This window comes from Erpetoichthys calabaricus, chromosome 1, assembly GCF_900747795.2.
Source record: "Erpetoichthys calabaricus chromosome 1, fErpCal1.3, whole genome shotgun sequence".
Classification (NCBI taxonomy): domain Eukaryota; kingdom Metazoa; phylum Chordata; class Cladistia; order Polypteriformes; family Polypteridae; genus Erpetoichthys; species Erpetoichthys calabaricus.
The window spans coordinates 28,336,796-28,362,977 of record NC_041394.2 but is presented as its reverse complement, the minus strand read 5'-3'; the positions used below and the strand labels follow the sequence as shown (position 1 = coordinate 28,362,977).

Genomic DNA, 26,182 nt, shown 5'->3' with positions numbered 1-26,182 from the left:
AAAAAATTATAAAGCTTTGAGTCTTCCCAGGAGCACAGTGGCTTCAATAATTATGAAATGGATGAAGTTTGGAAAAATAAGGAAACTTCCTAAAGATGGCTGTCTGGACAAACTGAGTAGTTGGTCAGTGAGGCAACCAAGAAACTAATGGTCTCTCTAACAGAGCTTCAGAAGTCCGTTACTGAGTTGGGATGACCATCATTGCACTTAGCTGTTTCCTGTCTTGTTGTTAGTGCTGCCAGGACAGAGCCTTCCCAACGTTGAATTGGACTAAATTTATATATACAGTTTCCCTCTCCACTTGTGATGGAGGAAAAAGCTTTTATTATCCATGCAGTGTTTTATTTTCCATGCAGCATTATGAAACTGACCATAAAATACTTTTCACATGTGATTTTACAATTGTTAAACTCTGTAGAATTAGGTTGTAGGGGATTTCTAAAGTTTTATTAGGCTGGAGAGTAGTGGATATTGGCCCCTAAGGGTTATTCCACAGCCAAAATCACTGTCTATTTCTACAGTCACCTTGATCTTCAACAGCTTTTTCCATGCAATTGCATGCACTCTTATTTTTCTGGTGCCACAATATTGGTCTGCACAGATCTCAAGAACTCAAGGACTAACTTCCATTTGATCCTGTGGCTTTTCTTGTGTGTAGCCTCATTTGTCCTCTCACTTAGTTATCAGTTATAGAAAGCCCATATTGATAATCAGTGGTGGACTCATCACTGGCCATACCAGGTGAAGTGGTAGGAGCTATTGATTCAGCAGGGATGGTGTTGGAGGACTGGTCATTGGAAGAAGTTATTGGGGGAAAGACAGAAAATCAAATTAAATAATTAAGTCAGGGTGTTTGCTTTACTGCGGTGGGTTGGCACCCTGCCAGGGATTGGTGTCCTGCCTTGTGCCCTGTGTTGGCTGGGATTGGCTCCAGCAGACCCCCGTGACCCTGTGTTCGGATTCAGCGGGTTGAAGAATGGATGGATGGATGTTTGCTTTATCCATGTTCTCTTTCCCTCAAGCATCCTGATCCCTGGATTACATCAGTCTAGTAATTATGCCCAGTCTATTCCAAATATATTTTTTGTTCTGATTGGGTCAATTTTTTATATCAGCTCTGCAAGCTTCTGTCCCTTCACTCAGCGTTTTCTTCAGCTTTGTCAAGCTTTTCCTAGGTGGTCTCCTATCCAAGTACTGGGCCGGCCCAAACATCCTTAGCTTTAGGTGGTACGACTGCTGACAGTTTAAAATCCATCCATCCATTATCCAACCCACTATATCCTAACAACAGGGTAACGGGGGGTCTGCTGGAGCCAATCCCAGCCAACACAGGGCACAGGGCAGGAAACAAACCCCGGGTAGGGCACCAGCCCAACGCAGTTCTGCTTTGTCTTGTCATCATATTTGAATGGTCTCTTTGTGTCATTAAGGAGACTTTTTAGTTTTTTAGTAATCCGGCTTTTGTCGATTGGAAATCTTTACACTGTTTTTGGTGCACATTGCTTTTATCCAAATGAAGGTAGTCTGCAGAAGTGAAGTGAAAGGAGGAAAGTTCAGGGAAGCATTGAAGAAGATGCATTTAGCAGGTGCTTACTAGGAATCGTGGCTGTGAGTGTAGTCATTTTTCCACTATTGATTTAGTAAGAATGGTATTTAATGTATGTTACCCATCCTCCCCTTCATCTTATCTGCAGCTCTGTGCAAATGTCAAAGTTGGGACTATAATTCCCATCAGCCAGTGCACTGCTCTAGACAATTTCATCCACACTCACAAACTTTAAATAAGAACATCGACAAAAGCACCATGTCATCAAAGGCAGCAACTGCTGGGTTTTTTTTGTTCCTTCCCTCGACCTCCTTGGGATAACAATTTCATTGGATTACAATCTTTATCTTAGAGCCATGTTTATCAACCTTGATGACCTTGGGAGCCAGTTTTACCTTTTTTGAAGAAGGGAGATTTCTTCCTTTGTGAATCGAGCGTGATTAGGAGTGCAGCAGTTCGGGGAGCACAGTTAGAAATGGGGAAAATTATTGTGTAGCATTGTTGATTGCTTCAGTGGACTGGGGGTGTGTCACATGTGGCAATAAATCTGACACAAACTGATTATATGACATTTTATTAAAAACGCATTGCCTTGCATTTTTAAAAAAAACAGTTGTCCAACAGCACTTCATCATTAAGTTCACATTACCAATCAATGACCAGTGTTAAGTGCTTTTTGAAGTGAAAAAAGCAAACAGGAAATAAAAAGAGAAAAAAAACCATCAGATTAACTGATGGAGCTAAGACACAACGGAACAGAATGAAGTGGGATTTGTTTTCAATAGCTGATGGAGATTTTTCTTTTTAGAATGCAATAAGAAGAGAATAGGATGGTGCTTTTGAATGAGTTTTGTTGACATTTCTTCAAATCCACTGTATACTCTTTAGGTTTTGATGCTAATGGAGATTTCAGGTTTTTAAAAGTCTTTAGCTTTGAATTAATAAACTTCAAATCACCATTGTAACATTACTGAATATCACTTTAAAAGCAAAGACTGTATGTCATGTTCAACAATTAGCAGCTTGAGTGAACTAATAATGTTAGCCACTATTAACAAAAAAAAAATACAAATAGCGTGTAAGAAACGTTAACAAGAGATGATGCACTGTAGTGATCCCTGTATATTGTAATGACTAAAACAGAAACAGAAAAAAAGGTTGTGCAAGTAATCAAAGTTTTCTTGTTCAGACTTCTCCAAGAGCCAGTTATGATATATGAGAGCTGGAAGGGGCGGATTCAGGATGGCAGAAACTGTAAGTGATGCCAGAGATGGAAGCGGTGTCATTCAGCCTTTCTGCAGGGGAAAAGGGGAAAAGATATTAGACCACAGCGCCACCTTCTGGTTTGGAGTGTAACAGTTATTAAATGATCTCTGTGGTTGTCTCCTGGACGCACATGTGTGACAACAGAAAAGTTCTTAGTTACTTAAACTATACTTCTGATACATCCGATTAACCAATGGTACTATAACTGAGGCCCATTGACACAGAAAGTTTCCCGGACGAAGCCACATAACACAACTTGTAAGATTATAATACATGAAGAGAAAATTGTAGTTGAATGATCTGAGGCTGAAACACTGATAGCTAAGATTGAAATTTCTAAGGCTTGAAACAAATTTAATTTCAGGAAAACTAAAATTAGGTCCAATAGGTGAACCTGGTATTTGGTTTTAACGTGAAGTGTGAATTGTAGAACTGAGCTTGGAGACTAACCAGTCATCTACTGTTGCTAGCATGGCAAAGCTGTACTGAAAATCACCTGACAACAAAGTATGGCATCAGAGCAAGGCATTTGCCAACTTTTTAATTATAATTAAGAGAATGCTTTAATAAGCTTTAATAGTATGTTTTCTTTTCTGTAAACCTTTAGTTTTTCTGGATCTGATGCAACATTTGACACCATCATTGGATACATTGAGCATGTGATTGTAGGTGAGTAAATATTCTTTTTTATTGTATTACAACAATAAATAGTTTACTGTTTTATAATAATAATTACTAATAATTTAGAACACTTTGCAGAAATATGTTTTTGTTTTGACGTTAACGAGTCATTTTCTGTTAATCAACATCAAAAAATTGGGGACAAATAAAGTATATCTATCTATCTATTGTGGAATATAGGGGGCGCTGTCGTCCCCTTGAACCCTCAGATGGCACGTCAGACACCAGGTAAAAGTCCAAATAATTGATTTTATTATTACAAAAGTGTGCACCAAGCACCTCCACTATTCTCAATAATAAATTAATAACAATAATCAATAATAATTCGAAACACAATCCTCCAACTCCCAGCAGTTCCGTCACACTCCCACCCAACTCCGGCTCCATCTGCTGGGGTTTCCCACAGTCCTTTTAAAGTCAATGACCCAGAAGTATTTCGTCTCTGGGTCAAACTCCTTCTTCAGGTGTCCCGGAAGTACTGCAGGTTTCCGTCCTTGTGACTCCTACATATTTCTGGGTTGACGTAACCATAATAGTCCCTGGGATCTTGGTGAGCTCCCCCAGGCGGCACCCGCGGCACCCAACAGGGCTGAAGAGATAGATTCCATGTCCCATGCTACCCTGTGGGAATCCGAGGAACCATTACCATCCAGGGGAGCTGGCATCTAGCATCCCGGGGGATGTAGTGCCCTGAAAATGCTCCTTTCAGTTGAGGGATGTCCTGGCTAGACTGAAACATCGGCCGTCCATCACACTATCTATCTATCTATCTATCTATCTATCTATCTATCTATCTATCTATCTATCTATCTATCTATCTATCTATCTATCTATCTATCTATCTATCTATCTATCTATCTATCTATCTATCTATCAAAAACCAAATTGAAACTACAGTCAATTTTGTAGGATAGTAAAATGTGAAATGTCCAAGGGGGTGATTACTTTTTGCAGGCACTGTAATTTGTGTACTCCATGCCTGGTAATTGCTTTCAATAAGCAATCCAATAGTTAGTGAGGTTGAAAAGAACTGGATGTGCCATATGTGTGTTGATGTACTTTATAATGAGCCTGTCCAAAAATGTCAGAATAATTTTGATGTGTCCTTTTGCTTATATTTTCACCAAAATATATCTTATTTGTGTTTTCAAAGTGTAGAATGTTGTTGGAACACACAAGTAAGTATTTCATTGTAGCTTGTACACATGGCAGTTCTGCTACTGTTATTAATAGTGTGGTACATATTTATTGACATATCCAAATGTGCTTCTGCATCACACACCCACAGTTTACAAGAGCATGTGACAATGTAATATAGTTACTTTATTTCAGCAGCACCTTCTTCTAAATTGTCTTCCAAGTTTCTGAAACACTATGCCATGTTCGCCAAAAAGAGTTCCAACCTAGAGTGCCCACACCCATAGGGTGTGCGAGATGACATTTCAGGGGGAGTGACAAAGTGGAAGGCTGCATCACGATTCATCAAAATTGAGTGAGGTGTGTTCTGTGCCTTCATGGTGGAGATATAGGTGTCTTGCAGCGTGCCGTCATTTGTAGGGCATTTATTGATTTGTGCCCTTCTTTGATGGTATGAAAAGAATGAAGCATTGTGCGCCCAGTTGTCACCTGTGAGTGAGCCACAGAAATGTACATTCTCGTGGGGTCTTTACTGCAGGCTGTGTGTTTATAAAGGTCAGGAACTTTTTTTTAAGAGAATGGAATTTGAACCTTGTAATGATCCGTATAAGGGCAAGGTCTAGTATTGGTTTCTGTGCAAGTTCTGATCATGAAACATCACTGATTTCGAAGTTTGATTGACATTTTGGCCAGGTGGGGACAAGGGATCTGAACTGGATGCAACAGCTGCTGATTACACTCAGCCCATTTGATGAAATTTAATGTCAGTGAATGTAAAGTATTACACATACGAAGTAAAAATGTTAGGTTTGAATACACAGTAGGAGGTTGGAAAATCGAGAGTCCACCTTATGAGAAGGATTTAGGAGTCATAGTGGACTCTAAGGTATCAACTTCCCAACAGTGTTCAGAAGCCATTAAGAAGGCAAACAGATTGTCTGGTTATATAGTGCCTTGATGTGTGGAGTACAAGTCCATGGAGGTTCTGCTCAACATTTATAACACACCGGTGAAACCTCATCTGGTGTACTGTATGCAGTTTTGGTCTCCAGGTTACAAAAAGGACATAGCAGCAGTAGAAAAGGTCCAGAGAAGAGCGACTAGGCTGATTCCGGGGCTACAGGGGTTGAATTACGAGGAAAGTTTGAAAGAGCTGAGCCTTTACAGTTTAAGCAAAAGAAGTTTAATAGGTGACATGATTGAAGTGTTTAAAATTATGAAAGGAATTAGTACAGTGGATCGAGACTGTTATTTTAAAACAAGTTCATGAAGAACACGGTGACGTAGTTGGAAACTTGTTAAGGGTAAATTTCACACAAGCATTAGGAAGTTTTCCTTTACACAAAGATGGATAGACACTTGGAATAAGCTACCAAGTAGTGTGGTAGACAGTAAGACTTTATGAATTTTCAAAACTCGACTTGATGTTTTTTTGGAAGAAATCAGTGGATAGGACTGGCGAGCTTTGTTGGGCTGAATGGCCTGTTCTCGTCTAGAGTGTTCTAATGTTCTAGTGTTCTAAATATTATATTACCTGTTTAGGAGGTATAAACATGAATCATTTCCTAGGGGTGCAGGGCATAGAAAAGTTTGGGAACTACTGGTGTAAATTAACATACCTTTAATGCTTTTGTAGAAATAAATATATGGTTAGGAGAACAGAGTGATTTTGAGTGCAAGACTGTACTTTTGTTGAAAATCAAAAATTAATAAAATGCAAAACAAGCCTGTACTAACTATGAACACACTCACTTCAATTCTTTGTTCTCCAATATCATTGCAAGTTTATAATCTCAGTAAGTGACAAGTGTGCCCTTTTGGGCAGGTGATTGTTGTTATAAAAAAAATTCACTGCAGGTGCCTTGTGTTGCTTCCTCTCAAATCCTGTGAAAATGATTGAATTCTGTGCCAAGGCCCTGTCTGTATGGAGTTTGCACCTTATCACTTTGTGTGTGCTTTTCCTCAAAGTACTGTTGTTCTCCAGAACACATCCCTAAACATGTGCTTCTTATGTTAATTGTCATAGCCAACTTAGCCACATGTGAGTGTCAATGTGGCTGTTTGCATGAGTGGGCTTTGGGGTGGACAGCTGCCCCATCCATAGCTGGTTCCTCTCTTGCACCCAATGCTGTCTGAGTAGCCTGTAATCTCTAATCTAGTTTAATTTCTAAGAAACAGTCAAGTCAAGTCAAGTTGGGGAGCATGCACTGATACAGTTTGTTGCCGCACCCACTACATGGCGAAACAACTTGGGATCCCGGTTGGCAACCCCCTAGGCAGACACGCAGTCCAGTCCTACTCTCTGGAAATGACCCTCCATCTGCCGCAGCCAGGTGTTACGTGGGCGACCCCTTGGCCTGGGCCAGCCACTTGGGTCCCCAACAATGAGGATCTTATGAGTCGGATCACCCTCGGGGAAACGCACCACATGTCCGTGGTGCCGTAACTGACGCTCCCTCACAATGCAGGTAATGTGCCTCATTCAGGACTCCATGAGCAACCGCTCATTCGACACAAAGTCAAACCAACGTTACCCAAGGATCTTCCGGAGAGACACAGTACCAAAGGAGTCCAGTCTTCTTCTCAGGTCACTGGTTAGTGTCCATGTCTCACAACCATATAGCAAGACAGGAAGCACCAGGACTCTAAAGACTTGGACCTTCGTCCTTTTGCATAGATATCGGGAGCGCCACACACCCCTTTCCAGCGACCTCATGACCCCCCATGCTCTCCCAATCCGTCTACTGACTTCACAGGAAGAGTCACCAGAGACATGAATGTCACTGCCAAGGTAAGTAAACCTCTCGACAAGGTCAACACTCTCTCCGCAGACAGACACACTGCTGATGGCTGAGCCCAAGAGGTCATTAAAGGCCTCTTAAAACAGAATCAGAAGCTCACAAATATTATCCCATTATTACAAAAAGGGCAGTTGGGCTAATCCAAGTAACTAGCGGACAATATGTTTAACAAGCATCACAGATACATTAATGGAAGTAATTATTAAGGAAAACAATGACAAAATCTTGCGAAGAACATGTGTGTTATTGAACACTTAACATGGGTTCAGCTAGCAAAAAAAGAATATGATAAGAGACTTGCATATGATATTATTTACCTTGATTTTCAGAATGCTTTTGATTAGGTACAACATGAAAGGTTGTGTATCAAACCAAAAAAGTGGGCATTCGTTGTGCTGATGTAGATGGGTGCAGAACTTGCTTAAACACAGGAAGCAAAAGGTTATAGCCATGGCTATTTTTTTTTTCAAAATTAGGTGATGTTAAAAGCAGTGTCCCTCAGGAATCAGTACTTGGGACCTTGCTCTTTTCAATATATATAAACAAACCCTAACCCTAACCCTATAAACAGTCTTGATAAGAATATAAATAGAAAGGTGGTTAAGTTAGGTGATGTCACATATACTAGTTGAAATGACAGATAATGTAGAATAAGCAGAAACATTAAACAATACAAGCTTATACAAGCTTTGGCAGATACTGTATGTTGTGGATGACATTTAATTTAAATAAATGAAAAGTATTAAACATAGAAAGTAAAAATTGTGTATTTGAAAACACAATGGGAGATCTGAAACCTGAAAGTATCTGTAATGAGAAGAACCTGGGAATCATAGTGCACTCATCACTATGTACATCAGTTAGATTACAGAAGTGATTTCGATTCTATCATAATGTGTGGAGTACAAATCAAAGGAGGTTATGTTTAATTTATATAAATCACTAGTGAGGCCTTACCTGAAGTACTGTGGTCACTTTTGGTCTCCATATTACAAAAAGGACATAGCAGCACTAGAGAAAGTCCAGCTGAGGTGAAACAAGGCTGATTCAGGGACTGACAGGTACAGTATGAGCTATGAGGAGAGACTGAAGGAGTTGAACATTTTCAGTTTAAGCAAATAGAGATTAGGAAATAACATGATCAAAGTGTTTCAAATTATAAAAACTATTAGTACCGTGGATCCCATATATTATTTTAAAATTAATTCTTCAACAAGAATACAATGACATGGTTGAAAACTTTTTAAGGACAGGTTTTGCAGAAATATTACAAAGTTTCACATTCACATGGAATGAGTTAATTAATAGTATGGTGGAAAGGACTTTAGAGACCATTACATCTTAAAATTATGTTATTTTGGAGAAATTAAATGAATAGGACCGACGAGCTTGTTACGCAGAATGACCTGTATATTTATTGTGGCAGATGACCGGGGACCTTGCCCCACCGGGATGCCTGGCGAATGGAATTACCGGGAGAGAGACAATATCTTCCCCGGGACACAAGAGGGTCGCCTCCCTGGATTGCATCGGGGCCACAGGACTGGAGCTTAGAAGCTCAACCCTATTGGGGCCCCAGGCGACTGCCAGTGGGTGCCCAATTCATTCTGGAGCCATGGACTGCAGCACTTCCACCACACCAGAAAGTACTGCCAGAAAAGGAACTGAACACCTGGAGTGTTTCCGGGTGTCCAGGCAGCACTTCCACCACACCAGGAAGTGCTGCATGGAAATTATCAAAGAACACCTGGAGGTCATCCGGGTGAAATATAAAAGGGGCCACCTCACTCCATTCAAGAAGCCGGAGTTGGCAGGCAGAGAACAGAGCTTGCATGAGAGGAGTGGAGATGGTAGGAGAAGAGAAAAGAAAAAAAAAGAACAGAGCATTGTTGGTAATTTGTGCACTGTGTGCTATAAAAGAAAATAAATGTGTGTTTTTGGACTTGGGTGTCGAGTCTCTGTCTGGAGCCGGGCTGATCTCCACAATATATATCTTTTAGGAAAAGCTTATGGAAAATCAGCAATGTCAAGGAGTATGCCATGGGCAGTGTTGATTTAATGGTCGATGTTGTTCATGAAATGGTCTTACTTCTCCCACTCTCTCCTGATGTCACTTTACGGTCATTGCTGTTTCTTCTTCTGACGTTGCTCTCATTTTTTGGTCCATTAGAAAGGGCATATTTATTTTAAAATTCCACATGGGATTCCAGAACATGTGATGTTACACACATTTGATTTACTGGTTATAAATATGATGGATTTCCTTGTTCAAACTCTTTGATCAGTTTAAATACATCCATTTCCCTTCCTTTCCCAAGCTGTAAATCAATTTGGCAATTTTTATACCTGGCACCCATCTGTTCGCAGGTTATAAAGTAACCACTACAGCCTGAGGCATTATCCTGGTCTTCTATTTTTGTTTGCACAGATGTTTTAAAAGTGAGGCACAATTTGCGAAGAGGACATGCTTTGATGTTAAGTTGCCACCTTAAGTGTTAAATTCATCTTGTCCATCAGAGCAAAATATTTGTTTTAAAGTGATGCAATCTGTTAAGTGTACTTGTAAGATTAAGTTCATATTTATTTATGTAAGCAAAAAATAAAATAAAATGTAAAATATTAGAAACCACGACACTACAGCCATTTAATTAGTCTTTTAGTTTGTACTACTGGAGATGATGCTACAATTGATGGGCCTCATTATCAATCAATCAATCAGACAGTGTACATTGCATCTTCATAAAGCTCTTTAGACAGAATTACAGTACAATAATAATACAAATTATTTTAAGGACAAAGTATACATTTTTTTTTCCTGGACAGATGACAAGTTTCAACAGCTACAGAGAAATTTCATGGAACACTACTACCTGGAGTTTGAAGAAACTGAAGAGAACAACTTAAACTATGCAGCTTTATTTAAGGAATATGTGAGTTTTGCTGGGGTTCCTCTTTTCTAGCATGGGATTATTGGGTATACTCTTTGTTATGTACAATGGTTCAGTAGGTACAATCACCACAAGACAGGGGTGCAGGCTTTGCATGTTTTCCCTGTGCTTAGAGATGGACACTATGGTTAACAAGTCAAATGTATTTTGATGTTAGTGAATTTAAATATGTGGCAGGCATTGTGACCTAATGACTATGGCAATGGACCTTAAGATAAAAAGCACTGTTTCAAACCCAGTGTCTGAGCAAGTCATTTAAATTGCATGTGCACCAACCTGCATTGGTGCATTCAAGCTTACAGTACATGTTGTCCTTCCAAGTAAAATAGATGCTGTTGTTTTTCAGAAAGAACAGCTTGGAAAATACATTGAAGAACAACTCGTGGCAAGGATGCCAGGATTCAGCATGGAAGGCTTTACGAGTTCTTTAGAGTGAGTTCAGGTTCACAATTTTATCTTATGAAAGTACATTTTCTTTTTTTTCCCCCAAAACCAATGCATAAAATAGTTTGCAAATAGTCTCATTATTCTTTTGGATCAAATAATTGGTCTTAGTATTTCACAAATCGCTAAATCAGAGGCGATTCTAGGCAGTCTGAAGGGAAAAAATCTCTGCAAAGCACTCCAACTCACATTCCCATGAGTCACATGGTAAAATGTATTATTTTAGAGCAAAATGTCAATTGGTAAAATCAAGAGGGAGGATATAACACACACACAAAAAAACCCTTTGTTTTAATGTAGTAAAAAAACATTAAATACAACACAACAAATAAATACATTTGTATAGCAACAGAAAAACAATAGAATAAAGTACATGTTAAAAATCTAAATAAAATGCAAATAATTATAAGGTGTGTATGCAAAAAAATAAATACAAGTTGCACATTTTAATATTTAAAAAAAAAAATGCACATAACAGAAATAAAAAAGGCTTCTAATGGTATTACTGTACCTTTCAAAATCTGTTTGCGGACTTTGACTACAGCAAATGCAGCTGCTATGTCTTCCAGGTCCAAACACCTCTGAACACTGTGCACTACTGATGTCAGAACTCGGGCTGAAAGCCTCTCCTGGCACGCGGCAGAACTTAAGTAAGAGTTAACAGCTTTAAAGATACTAACTTCTCTCACCAGGGGCAGTGATAAGAATGTTCAGGACTGCTGATGGACCACATTTGAACTTCTTAGACCCCCATCTTACTGTTACCCACTCATCCTGCTGTTGAATTGGTGCTGCTGGTTTTGGCAGCGCACTGACCAATGTGGGGTCTGGAGAGATTGAAGATGAATCAGAAATGGCCGATTTGTCTAAACAAACAGAGTCAATTTTTTTCTTCTTGACATGTGAATGCTCTTCTTGATTTAATTTTACTAAAAAAAGTAATTTTCATCACAAGCACTCACAGTCTCTCAACAGAAATGGGAGCCACCCTGGCTCTTTCCAGTTCAGGACCAGAAGAAATTGTCGGTTCTGTTGTTGTGCCTCTGCCTCTACATTAATGTTGGTGGGCTGCACAATCTCGAGAGCAGTAGCGTAACATGTTAAAAGTAACATGCGTTATCTAGTCCGATTATTTTTCAAAGTAACAATTAGATAGATAGATAGATAGATACTTTATTAATCCCAATGGGAAATTCACATTATCCTAATGCAACACTTGTTTTATTGAAGTAAAAAGATGCACTGGGTCTAACTCAAGAAGCTAACGCACCAGTATGCAGGTCCTTATCAGGGCTCCTTTGTGCAGCCATGCTGAAAGTGTGTGCCGTGTGCAACCCAAAAGAAACATAATGATAAGTTCGTAAGTTTAGTTTTAATCAATCTGTTTTGATGATTTATAGCTATGCTGAAACAGTGGTATAGGGTGACGCAGAAGAGGCTCAGGTCGAGGATGTAAAAAGGGGATAGATGTTATTTACTTCACAGCACATGAAGGACTAAACACATTTATATAACAGTAGAAAAGTAGCACATGCTTTGTGCTTGTTTTCAGATTCACTGTGTTTAACTCTTTTTTTGTGCAGTTTAATAATGTTGGAGCATTTTGTCAAAAGAAAACTCCAGAAGTGTACACTCTCCAAAAACAAAAAAGGTGCTAAAGTGGTTCTGGAGAGTAATGCCACAGAGGAATCATTTTTGAGTCCCAAAAGACCCATCCACATGAAAATTTCAGAAAAATCATTTATTATTTAGATCCGTACCAAGCTCCATACAGTAAATACAGTCATATGAAAAAGTTTGGGAACCCCTCTCAGCATGCGTAATAATTTACTCTCCTTTCAACAAAAAAGATAACAGTGGTATGTCTTTCATTTCCTAGGAACATCGGAGTACTGGGGTGTTTTCCGAACAAAGATTTTTAGTGACGCAGTATTTAGTTCTATGGAGTTAAATCAAATGTGAAAAACTGGCTGTGGAAAAATGTGGGTCCCCCTGTCATTTTGCTGATTTGAATGCATGTAACTGCTCAGTACTGATTACTAGCAACACCAAATTGGTTGGATTAGCTCATTAAGCCTTGAACTTCATAGACAGGTGTGTCCAATCATGAGATATAAAGGTATTTAAGGTGGTCAATTGCAAGTTGTGCTTCCCTATGACTCTCCTCTGAAGAGTGACAGCATGGGATCCTCAAAGCAACTCTCAAAAGATATGAAAACAAAGATCATTAAGTCTCCTGGTTTAGGGGAAGGCTACAAAAAGCTATCTCAGAGGTTTAAATTGTCAGTTTCAACTGTAAGGAATGGAATCAGGAAATGGAAGGCCACAGGCACAGTTGCTGTTAAACCCAGCAGGTCTGGCAGGCCAAGAAAAGTACAGGAGCGGCATATGAGCAAGATTGTGAGAATGGTTACAGACAACCCACAGATCACCTCCAAAGACCTGCAAGAACATCTTGCTTCAGATGGTGTATCTGTACATTATTCTACAATTCAGCGCAATTTGCACAAAGAACATCTGTATGGCAGGGTGATGAGAAAGAAGCCCTTTCTGCACTCACGCCACAAACAGAGTCACTTGTTGTATGCAAATGCTCATTTAGACAAGCCAGATTCATTTTGGAACAAAGTGCTTTGGACTGATGAGACAAAAATTGAGTTCTTTGGTCATAACAAAAAGCGCTTGCATGGTGGAAGAAGAACACCGCACTCCATGATAAACACCTGCTACCTACTGTCAAATTTGATGGAGGTTCCATCATGCTGTGGGGCTGTGTGGCTAGTTCAGGGACTGAGGCCCTTGTTAAAGTCGAGGGTCGGAGGAATTCAACCCAATATCAACAAATTCTTCAGGATAATGTTCAAGCATCAGTCACAAAGTTGAAGTTACGCAGGGGTTGAATATTCCAACAAGACAATGACCCAAAACACAGTTTGAAATCTATAAAGGCATTCAGAGGGAGAAGTACAATGTTCTGGAATGGCCGTCACAGTCCCCTGACTTGAATATCATCGAAAATCTATGGGATGATTTGAAGCAGGCTCTCCATGCTCGGCAGCCATCAAATGTAACTGAACTGGAAAGATTTTGTATGGAAGAATGGTCAGAAATACCTCCATCCAGAATCCAGACACTCATCAAAGGCTATAGGAGGACAGCATCTAGAGGCTGTTATATTAGCAAAAGGAGGTTCAACTAAGTATCTCTGTTGAGGTGCCCAAATTTATGCACCTGTCTAATTTTGTTATGATGCATGTTGCATTTTTTCTGTTAATCTAATGAACTTAATGTCACTGCTGAAATACTACTGTTTCCATAAGGCATGTCATATATTAAAAAGAAGTTGCTACTTTGAAAGCTCAGCCAATGATAAACAAAAATCCAAAGAATTAAGAGGGGGTTTCCAAACTTTTTTATATGACTGTAAGCATCAATAGATGATAACAGATTTGTGGGTCATAATTTTAAAAGGCCTCTTGCTTCATACAAGTACAAGGCCTCTGCCATTTTTTTATTTATTAATAAATAAATTATTTTTAATTATTAGGTAGTATTTCAAAGCACAAAGAACCAACTTCATATACGAAGATCCCATTCCAGAATGAAATGGCACTTTGTCAAGCAATGGTCCTCAACCCACTAAAGAACCACAAAATGCCATTAAAGGACAATTATTTTTAAGAGTGATACTTGTACATGTAAACACAGGTTTTTAAGAAACTCAAGGTTTCTGCCTTAACTGGGTTACTTGCTTTATCCCGGTTTTGCATGTGAATGTAAACACACATTTACTGACAGGAATATTTTTGTGAACTCGATACAGAAATTTACAGTGAATTTGAAAAAAGAACGAGTCCACCAAAATGTTTTATGTGTAATTTTTAAGACAAACTGCTACCTACTGTGGCAGTATTTAGAGAGTTGTGTACAGCAGGAGGAAACAATAATCCTTCTATCTTTATTTACCCAGGAAACATAAGGAGAAGATTACAGAAGAGATATTTGAGATGTTGCTGTCCTTCAAGAACTTTTTGGCCTTCAAGAAAATGATTTTAGATTACAGAGCTGTAAGTATTTAGTCAGAACTGCTTGTCTGTTAGAAACAAATGGCATTACAATTGACATTCATTTTAATACATAGAGTAGCTGTTGTTATGTCTTAATTGCATAAAAAATACTATAAGAAGAACAAAGAAAATGAGCGAAATGCACTGTAAGGTCAGTAGACAGGGCAGGGAGTATCACCGGCTGCAGCCACTGAAACCCCCTTTTTATATCTCAGACAGGGTTCCTCTCTTGGCTGTGGAGAAGCACCTTGAGCATGGGAAAGGTGCTATATAAATACAATTTATTATTATTTCATTATTATTAAAGTGTTGGTGTTTGTCTTTTTTGAACTGTTCATTTATAATATTACTTTTGTTAATTATCTGCTCTACTTGCTTTGCTACCTGTCTTCTGTTATATATGTTTTGAGGGTGACCCCCAAAGAGATGGAGCCACCTGCCAATCACTGTCAAGAACTGCCCTCCACCCTATCAATCTGGAGGGTCTCCCACAGCCCCTGGTAGTTAATTTTGAACATGCAGTACTTAGGAGGGAGTGGTGAGTTCTTATGCTGTGTGTTATACTGTGCTTTTTGATTCTTTGGATTTTTTGACTTCATCCTCCATTTTTGACTTGGCATTTTTTTCTTTCTGTACTGGGACTCTGGTTACATTGGATTGCCGTTTTGTTTAGGGTGAATCTTTTTGCCTTTGCTCTCTGTGGGGCTTCCTTGTTATTGAAGTGAATTTTTGTGATATCAACCTTTTATTTTTAAAGATTCTTCAAGGCCTTGTTTGTGTCTCGTCAGGGATTTTGGCAGGATGTATCCCTCTAGTGGGCATTTTTTGAAGTGCTTTTGGGACTCCCACTCATAATAGTTTCACACTCACTCATACAAATAACTTCACACTCATGTTTTTACAATTTAGAGTGAAAATCTGGAGTAACCAGATAAATCCTTCTTGGATGCACAAGAAGATGTAAACATCACATAGACATTGACTCAATAAATTTAATCAATACCAAGACAATCTGAGGTCTCCAGGTAACCTAAAAATAATATCTTTTGGTATGTGGGAGCAGACAAGAGTATTCTTTGACAAAAATGTCCACACAGACATTGTGACTGGGAAAAAAAAACAGAACACATGTCCTCTTGATGCAGTGTAGCACATCAGTGGTTAGAAGTCATCACCCACCTCCAAAGAGTTAAGTCACCTCACCTGAGATTATGTGAATGTTGGAGGTCCTGATTTCTCCTCAGAAAGGTAGAAAAGTAAAATGCCTTCTAGTGGATAATAATATGGAACAGATTTGGGGTTAAACTAATGATTGACAAAGTATCTGATGTTAAAAGTAATGTAAATGCTATATGTAAGCTTGGTTTTCAGTATGTGCTGTCTCTTTCCAAATTTAATAAAGCAGTAGTTTACAAATCCACTGCTGCAGGTTTCTATTCCAACCAACTTCACAATCAGTGCACCATTGTTACTTTAAAATCCAATACCATTGCTTAGTTATTTCGTATGGGATAAAAAAAATGACAATTATAAAATAATTAAATTCAAAAGTAGTGATATATTTAAATGAGTCAATAAACTGTGTAAAAAATGCATAATTAAATAAAAGTCATCTAATTATTATGAAATGCAATGTCCTCTGTCCTGCAGTTTCTATCTATTATCTTGTGGATACAAGGACTCCCCTGCCCCTCGGACCCCCTCACCCCCGTTTACTTATAATGGCTCGCTGTTATTCATTTAGTTCTTCCAAGGTCTGTCAGCCATTAAATGATGCCGTTTTAAGACACATTGACAATACACTGGGAATGGTCGGACAGTAAGTAATCCAAATATTGATGTACAGAAGGTCATCTGCATCAATGTGTGCCTATACAATTACTTTACAGGCCCTTTCTGTTAAAACTATTAACAACTTCATCAGCATCAACATTTTAAAGGGCACTTCTCTGTCTAAGCATTTCCAATATAACACCAATTTGTCTGAAAATAGCATCATGTATTAAATGAACTAGTTCTACTCGTACTACCTGTTCCTTTTGGGTGCAATAGCTCCCTAGTTGGAATAAATTCTTTTGTAGTTGCGACATTTTAAGTAACCGAAAGCTATATAGATATGGTATTAAAAGGCGATATCTGCTTGTTGTGCAAACAGAAGTGTGGAAGATGCTCTGCTTGTTATCTTACATCAAATCTATACTTTTCTTGATCAGCCTGGTTCATATGTCAGAGCACTATTTTTGGATTTTTCTTCAGCGTTCAATACTATACAGCCTCATATACTGATTGGGAAATTAAACAGTATGAATGTAAACCCATTTATCACACTATGGATTCAGAACTTTCTTTTAAATCGTTCACAGACAGTGAAAGTTCAGGACACTTTTTCAAAAGCTCTTCATTCAAACACAGGAAGTCCACAGGGGTGTGTCTTATCACCATTACTGTTTACTCTGTACACAAGTGACCTCAGACAGAACAATGACCACTGCTCCATTATTAAGTATGCGGATGACACCATGATCATAGGATGCATATCTGGGGAGGATGAAAGCCACTATCTAAATCAAGTGGACTGTATGGTAAAATGGTGCAATAAAAACTCTCTCACTCTGAATGTAAAAAAGACCAAAGAAATGATATTTGATTTTAAGAGACAGAAATCTGTATGTTCACCTATTGTAGTTCTGGGAGAGGAGGTAGAAATAGTGAATGAACATAAATACTTAGGAACTTACCTAGATAACAATCTTAACTGGAATACAAATACAAAAAAATTATTTTCTAAGTGCAACCAGCGCTTATTTCTCCTCCATAAACTCAAACTATTTAAAGTAGACAAGGACCTCATGTTGTCCTTCTATCGTAGTATGATCCAGTCCATGATCACTTTCAGTTTCATTGCCTGGTTTAATAGTCTGACAAACCAAAACTCAAAAAAGCTCCAGCAGATTACGAAGTATGCAGCTAAAGTTATTGGGGCTGATGTAGATGATTTGACTAGTGTGTGTCAGAGGGCAATGCTAAAGAAACTGGAAATCATCTCGACTGATGACAGACATCCATTACATGTAGAACTAAACTTCAGTAAATCAGGAAGGATAGTTGCTTTGAAAACCCACACAAATTGTTCCAGAAACTCCTTTCTTCCTAGTGCCATACGACTTTTCAATAAGAAATATCGGAGATAATGTTTAAGGTTTTGATATATATCCTGTTACCTTTTTTTTTTTTGGTATAGATATGTTTTATCTAACTGCCTTACCTTAACCTTTCTTATTTCTATTTGTCTGTTTTATTTCATTCTGTCTGTTACTTGTTATTAGATGCAACTGAGAAGGCAAATTTCATGCTTTCCTGTGTAAACATGACTAAATAAAGAAACCTAACCTAACCTAACCTATAGTGATGCGGTGGTAAAAATCACATAAGAGAAAATAACTTAGCTTTCTTTACTGACGATTTACGCGGCATTACAAGCCTATAGCAAGACAATACCAAGTTGGGATCTTGATCTATACAGTCTGCCATTTTTCGTCGCTGCACTGGAAGCCTTTTCAGGACGGATGACGATATCACCCATCCGTCCATCGGCTTCAAAGTGTTTGGCTGCTGCTGTCCAAGTCTTTTATACTGGTTTCTCCACGTGCAGGCCCTTACTTAGTTTCCAAACAAGGGAAGAAGATTTTGTGCTGACTTTTAACAGAGGACAAAATAGTATACACCTGTCTTTAGGCTGACTATACATTCCTCCAGCTGTCTTTGTCTATCTTGTCCTATGCTTAGCCCAGCAATTCTAAATGCTGAGCCCCTTTGTGCTAAATCTGGGTCAGCTATCCATGTACAAAGAAAAGAAAAACAGATTTAAAATGTCTGCAAAGAGACAGTGACATTAAACTTAATATTATAACAAACTTATTATAACACTACCTGGGCCAAGTTTTGAATGCCACTTTGAGTTAGCAAGTTGGAATGCAAGTAAAGTAACACTAAAGATTGTTGTTTGGCAGCCTTCCACTGAAAATTAAGTAAAAGTAATCGACAGCAAAGGATTAATCAATAAGAACAGGTTCAGCACAGCTGGTCTCGATTGACATGTGATGATCATCAGATAGAAGGGTCCCTTCGTCAGACTGGCTGGCGCAGCACTGACTCAGCTGAAGAATGGCCAGTAAAATGGAGGCAGCTTGTTGGCCGAGGTCTGTAGGACTCTGACTCTGTGTGACTTGTCTCACTCCTTTTGCACAATCTGGCGGATGGACAAATATTGTTATTTTTCATATATATCAATTGGTTTTCTACTTTGTTTTTGATGTATTTGAACAAATCTGTATCATGGGATGTATTTAGTGAGTGATATCATCTACTCTTGCATTTTGCCATGTATTTTGTACTGTTGTATTTCTGAGCTTGTGATGATAGATGGCTCTGTATGGAGGATTACTTGTGTTCTGTTTAGTGTATTGTGTTTACCCCATTTTGACACCCTCTGCATGCCAAACCTACCTGGAAAGGGGTCTCTCTCTCTCTCTGAATTGCCCTTCCCAATATTTCATCCATTTTTGGGGGGAGCTTTTTGCATGTCTTTTTAGAGAGTGAAGCCAGGGGGGCTGTCAGAAATAGAGCCTGTTAAAGCCCATTGAGGCATTCCCTGTTTGAGTTTGGGCTATGCAAGAAATATTTTTGTTGATGAAACATCAGGAAAAGAGGCATTTTGAAATAAACAGTGTCGGCATTAAATGACCCATTCAGAAATGTGCTATTTGGAAAAGTCATATTTTGCAATAAAAATTGAGGCCATTTTGAAATAAAATCTGTAATAATTGTATTTCATAATAATTTGATGATTTTTCATAATAAGTATTACTTTAATTATGCATTTTTTCCACAGTGTATTGACTCATTTATATATATTGTTGTATTTTTGCAATTGCCATTTTATTTGTTTCATTTTCGCACAAGTGGTATTCCATATTTTGGCCTTAGACTTTGTTTTAAGAAATCCATGCATATTTATATTCTTTGCCATAATTCTTACATCTCTTTTACCATTTTCATTGTAATTTACCCTTTTCTGTAGAGTTTGCTCCCTTATTTGTGTCCAAATGCTGATGGTTAGAAATTAGTAATAGACAAACAAAATGCTATAAGGGAGCAACAGCCTCATTGACACATTCATTTTTCTTCTCATTAAGAAATGTGTCTTTGTAAAGAACAGACAAGTGAATGCAGCAGTGAAATTTTTGCTCCCATTTTGTTTTTTCGGCATACAGTCAACTACACTGCAAAGCCCACCCAAATACAGTATGACCGTGCTGTTCAGCCACTTTTAAAACGGTACTTTGCTGTGTTTTGTGACAGAAAATAGGACTAGAATACTCCACATAATTTAGGATGCACCTTCATGTAACGTTTATGTGAAAAGCTTAGGGAGGGCAGAGCTTGCGAGTAACTTCTGTATTTGTGTTCTTTATTCTTAGGAGAAAGAAGGACGGGGTCTGAACCTTGAAGGAGGTCTTGTTGTGACAGCTTTATCGGCACCTGCTTCGAGATCTGAAGGTCCCTAAAGTCACTCCGTACAGTCAGTCCTCAATCACGGCGGTAAACTGCGCAAAACAAACGTCATCAGATCAGGACAGTCACATTTGTCTTATAGCAGTGTCTGCTTTAATGAACTGCATACATTGCTGAGTTGGGTTAACACAGCTGATGGTGCCATCACAGTTTTTCATATTCCTAATGTGTCCTGATAAAGAAATATGTTTTTTAATTAATCCAAAATGTATATTAGATATTATTGTTAGTTGAGATTGTAAGGAATATGGCAGAAGGTAATTTATTCATTTTGAGACCTTAATGATATTCTGTTTGAAAACAGATGGAAAAGTTATTCTTAAGCATAACATTAATCAAAGCACATATAAAGCATTAAGACAATCTGCCTGTGGTTGGGGGGGGGGGTCCTACTGTAGTGACAGTAGCAGCACTTGTGTCCGTTGTGAATCAGCATATGAGCACTGGCAAAGTGGTTAACAGTCCTAGGTTTGAAATCCAGCCTGGGTTCTGCCTGTGTAGAGTTTGCACATTCCCAGTATGTCTACATGGATTTTCTTCTTAAATCCTAAAGACATGCATATTCAGTTCATTGTTGAGTGTAAAGTGCCTAAGTAGATGTTAGTACTGTGTTGGACTTGTGTCCTCTCCAGGATTTATTCCTGCCTTGCCCACAATGCTGCTGGGATAAATGTTGTCTCCTGGTAACTCTGAACTGAGTAAGCAGGTTAGAAAACGGCCATTTTAAAAGTTATTTTACATCATGTTAACATTAGGTGACTTGAAGCCAATTCAAGTTGCGATGAAACCATTTTGTCCTTCACTATTTTTTACTTCCTAATCATTATAGTATTTAATGTATAAATATTGCAAAGTCCACTGCATATGTGTTAACTATAAATAAACAACTTTTCTCTGGATTATTTCGTTTTGACAGTCAACTCCATTGTAATTTGCTTTCTTACTCAGGTCCAAGCATCACAACTTTTCTACGGAGGAAAGAGGTGCTTTATAGCAATAGAACAGTCTGGGGCAGATGTCATAAGACATAACTGTGCTTTGTGTTATAAAGAATGGTGGTAACATCTTATATTGGATTACCACATATGTACAACTCCATCCTTTTGGATTATACATGGGTTTGTCCATCATGACTTGCATAGGTGAGGTTTTGGTCAGTTTATTTGCTGAGCAGGCCTCAGAAGAGGTGCTGGTGAGTCTGTGGGATACTCACAAATTGTCACCTTGCTCTTCTACATATGTTCCGGGGGATCAACCATGGGTGTCTCAGTACCTCCCCCAGGATGCTTGGTGGCAGCCTCCCTGGCTGATGATGGTGCCTCAGTTTCCCGCAGGGCTCCATGGGAGATGGAGTTCTCCACAGCCCTGTGGAGATCTGGGGTGGCTACCAGGGGGTGCTGCATGGGTCCCTGAGCCAGCCTGGACAACTCTACAGTTTACAATACAATACAGTTTATATTTGTATAGCCCGAAATCACACAGGAAGTGCCGCAATGGGCTTTAACAGGCCCTGCCTCTTGCCAGCCCCCCAGCCTTGACTCTCTAAGAAGACAAGGAAAAACTCCCAAAAAAAAACCTATTAGGGAAAAATGGAAGAAACCTTGGGAAAGGCAGTTCAAAGAGAGACCCCTTTCCAGGTAGGTTGGGCGTGCAGTGGGTATCAAAAGAAGGGGGTCAATACAATACAATACACCGAACACAACAAATCCTCAATAAAAAATCAAATTTTTTTTTAGAAGTACGGAGCAGAATTTAACAGTAGATGATATCACATAAGAAGATTTGGATAATTTTAGACTCCTGGAGACCACATCCATCAAGCTGCCTCCCCCATTTGGCCATTCCATGGATGAAACAGTGTTGGGCCAGCCAATCCGATGAAAGGACCCCTCTTTCTCACGATTCCTGCAATCCTCCATCAGGGATGACTTTACCTTAGGCAGGCAAAACAACTTGGCAGGTGGGCTGTGGCACCAAGTGCCACATTTGAGTACCGAGAAGAGAAACAATAGGTGAGGGTTAATATCCAATTCTAACTATCATGTTACTTATGTTTTAGTGCTAATGACTAACAACAGAGATGCAATCTGTACAGTTAATCAGCAGCTCTAGTCAGGATATGCTAAACTGAAGTAGTGGGTCTTCAGCCGGGATTTAAAAGCTGAGACCGAAGGGGCATCTCTTATAGTAGCAGGTAGACCATTCCACAGTTTAGGGGCACTGTAACTAAAAGCTCGACCTCCCATTGTTATTTTATTAATCCTTGGAACCATAAGCAGACCAGCATCTTGAGATCTTAATGTGCGCTCTGGTTTGTAAGTCATTATAAGTTCAGACAAGTAAGCCGGACCTCGGCCATTTAATGCTTTATATGTTAAAAGAAGGATTTTGAAATCTTCCCTAAACTTAACTGGGAGCCAGTGTAAGGATTTAAGAACTGGAGTTATGTGTTCGTATTTTCTTGTTCTTGTAATAATTCTTGCAGCCGCATTTTGTATTAACTGGAGGCTGTATAAAGAACAGTTTGAACATCCAGTGAACACTGCATTGCAGTAGTCAATCCTACTAGAGATAAATGCATGTATTAATTTTTCAGAATCCTGTTTATTTAGAAAGTGCCTTAATTTCCAAACATTTTTAAGATGGAAGAAACATGTTTTGGACAACTTTGTAATATGCGCTTTAAATGACATGCTAGAGTCAAAGATAACTCCTAGATTGTGGGCTGATTCAGTAAAATTAATTGGGATTCCAACTGAGTTAAATGATGACAAAATATTGCTATGATCAGCGTCATTCCCTCCAACAATTAACATCTCTGTTTTATCTGTATTTAAAGACAAGTAGTTCTCATTCATCCACTCCCTTAATTCGCTAACACAACTAATTAAAGACAACATCGGAGAAACTTCATCTGATTTAAATGAAAAGGTATAACTGAGTGTCATCTGCATACGAGTGAAAATTAACATTATGTTTCCTAATGATAGATCCCAGTGGAAACATGAAAAGTGAAAACAGTAAAGGTCCCAGTACTGAGCCCTGCAGGACACCATATTGAACTTCTGTGTATAATGATGGAGTACTGTCAGCACATTTCTGTCCATATTGGAATCGATTTGATAAATAAGAACTAAACCAAACGAGCACGGTGCCTGTAAGCCAAACATCATTTTTTAACCTGTGTAGTAAAATAGAATGGTCGATGATGTCAAATGCTGCACTTAAGTCCAACAACATAATTACAGTGGATTTTCCTTCATCGGAGGATATCAGAATGTCGTTTACAACCCGCGTTAGTGCCGTTTCTGTACTATGACCAGTGCGAAAACCAGACTGGAATTTCTCAAATAAATTGTAATGCGTAAGGTGTCACTGAAACTGATTGGCGACTACTTTTTCTAGTATTTTAGAGAGAAACGGTAGATTTGAAATAGGCCTATAATTATTTAGTATGTGTGGGTCTAGGTCTGACTTTTTAAGTAATGGTTTAATGACTGACACTTTTAGTGTATCAGGTACTGTGCCATGCAATAATGAACTACTGATAATGTTTAGAATAGGCGCTGCAAGAACATTCATTGCACTTTTTACTAGTTTTGTTGGCACTGGATCTAGGGAACAAGTAGTGAGCTTCATTTTAGAAATTAAAGTTAAGACTTCCTGCTCAGTTACAGGATTAAAATTACTAAAGTGCTGAATGCAATGTGAGACAGGGTCTGCTAAGCTAGTATTTGGTTTGTAGTGTGATGCAGAGATCTGGGATCTTATATTTTTAATTTTCTCATTGAAGAAGTTCATAAAGTCTGTACTGCTAATATCTATTGGTATTTTGCACCGTTGATCTGAATTTCCATTTGTTAATTTAGCCACTGTTCTAAACAGTAACCGAGGATTTTTATTATTGTTATCTATTAATGTAGAATAGTATTCTGAGCGAGCTTTAAAGAGGGCTTTTTTATATTTATTAACACTCTCTGTCCATGCAATTTGAAAAACATTGTTGTTCTCCATCTGCGCTCCAGTTTTTGACACCCTAATTTAAGAGCTCGAGTGTTTTCATTAAACCAGGGAGAGCTTCTATGTACTTTGATCACTTTGGTTTTAAGGGGAGCCAGTGTCCAGAGCCTCTCTCAAGGTCACATTATAATGTGATGTTAACTGATCTGAATGGTTTTCCACAGTTACACTCGACTTACTCAAAGTATCTATAAATTTTGAAGCAGAATTACAATCTAGATGTCGCACTGTCTTTGTTTTAATCTGGGAGTGTGTTGACAAGGGCAGGACTAAATCAAATGTAATTAAGTAGTGATCAGAAATCACTTCATTTAATGGAGTAATATTTAAATTTTGAATTTCAACTTTGTAAGTTATAATTAAATCTAATGTGTGGTTATGATTATGAGTTGGACCTTTGACAATCTGACAAAATCCTACTGAATTTACTCTTTGACGATATTCAATTGGACATAACATTTTGAAAATGTTTTACCCTGGCAATAAAAAAATGGTTACCGGTGCTGCTGCATTGTTTAGATTTTTCTTTGTAAAGTGCCGTTTAGGAAAAATATAATGCAAAAGTTTCAAGGTAATGTCTGTTTGAATAATAATACAACTAATTAAGGTGAGTATGTGTATGAGAAGTGTTGCACGTTGGTCTCAGAAATGCACTTTTATTGTACTCAACACAGCAAAAAAATGTAATTGGGCAATTCCATCTTGTTCATATAAATTACAAATATTTAGATAGATAGATAGATAGATAGATAGATAGATAGATAGATAGATAGATAGATAGATAGATAGATAGATAGATAGATAGATAGATAGATAGATAGATAGATAGATAGATAGATAGATAGATAGACTTTATTAATCCCAAGGGGAAATTCACAAGCAGGCGTTTCCTTTAATTTTTTTCTTTGTGATTTGTAACATGATGCCCTCATTTAAAACAACCATGACAACAACAGGACATTCAGCCCAATAAACACATTCTTCCTATTTCTCTTAAGTAACATCAAGTCAAGTTCTGAAGGTCCCTTAAGTCCTGCTCTCTGCCACACTACTTGGTAATTTATTTTATTTGGCTCTGGTTCTGGCATTTGTGTAAAATCTGCCCTAAACAAGCTTCCAACTCTGTCCCCATGTTCTTTTTGAACTCATTTTAAACTAACAGTTGGGATCGACTGTACAAATTCCCTTCGTTATTTTAAAAACTTCAATCATGTCACAATCTCCATTCACTTAAAGTGAGAAGGTTCCACTCATTCAGGTTCTCGTCATGGCTCATACCTCTCAGTCCAGTCCTAGTTGCTCTCCTCCTTATAGTCTGTTACACATGTTTTAGGTAAATTCCTTTAGTCTGAGCCCATATTTGCTCCAGAGTGTGTTAAAGTTTGTCAGTCCAGCTACAATTAATGATTAATCTTAATCATATTTGAGAAAGGAAAAATGAATATACTACAAGAAGAAAAAAAAAAAAAAAAAAAAAGTTTTTACTTGCACGGTGGAAGTGTTGTTGGTGGATACACTGTCTTGTTTTTCAATCTTGTGTCCCACTGTTGTTGTGCCAAGTGTTTTCGTATTCTCTCCTTCATGATTTTTCCTCTGGTTACTGCAGTTTTCAACCTTAATCCCCAAAGATGTTCTTCTTAGGCTGAATGCCAAGTTCAATTTAACCCTGTGTGATGAATGAGCACCTATGAAAAGCTT

At 38.4% G+C, this 26,182-nt stretch overlaps 1 protein-coding gene across 2 annotated transcripts in view; it reads left to right on the top strand.

The window, feature by feature from the left end:
- The window catches only part of LOC114647966 (ADP-ribosylation factor-like protein 2-binding protein), a 29,744-nt gene extending 7,265 nt beyond the window's left edge, over positions 1-22,479 (top strand). The window contains exons 3-8 of one of the 2 annotated variants that reach the window (XR_007933503.1): positions 3,420-3,481; positions 10,255-10,361; positions 10,726-10,811; positions 14,794-14,890; positions 20,371-21,208; positions 22,468-22,479. Coding sequence is in view for 1 of the 2 variants with exons in the window: in XM_028796703.2 (XP_028652536.1) it covers positions 3,420-3,481; positions 10,255-10,361; positions 10,726-10,811; positions 14,794-14,890; positions 20,371-20,457 (439 nt within the window). In the remaining variant the exon portion in view is untranslated. Of the gene's footprint in view, positions 1-3,419; positions 3,482-10,254; positions 10,362-10,725; positions 10,812-14,793; positions 14,891-20,370; positions 21,364-22,467 lie in introns of those variants that run through there. The other variant, XM_028796703.2, reaches the window with a different exon arrangement.
- Positions 22,480-26,182: the final 3,703 nt, after the last annotated feature.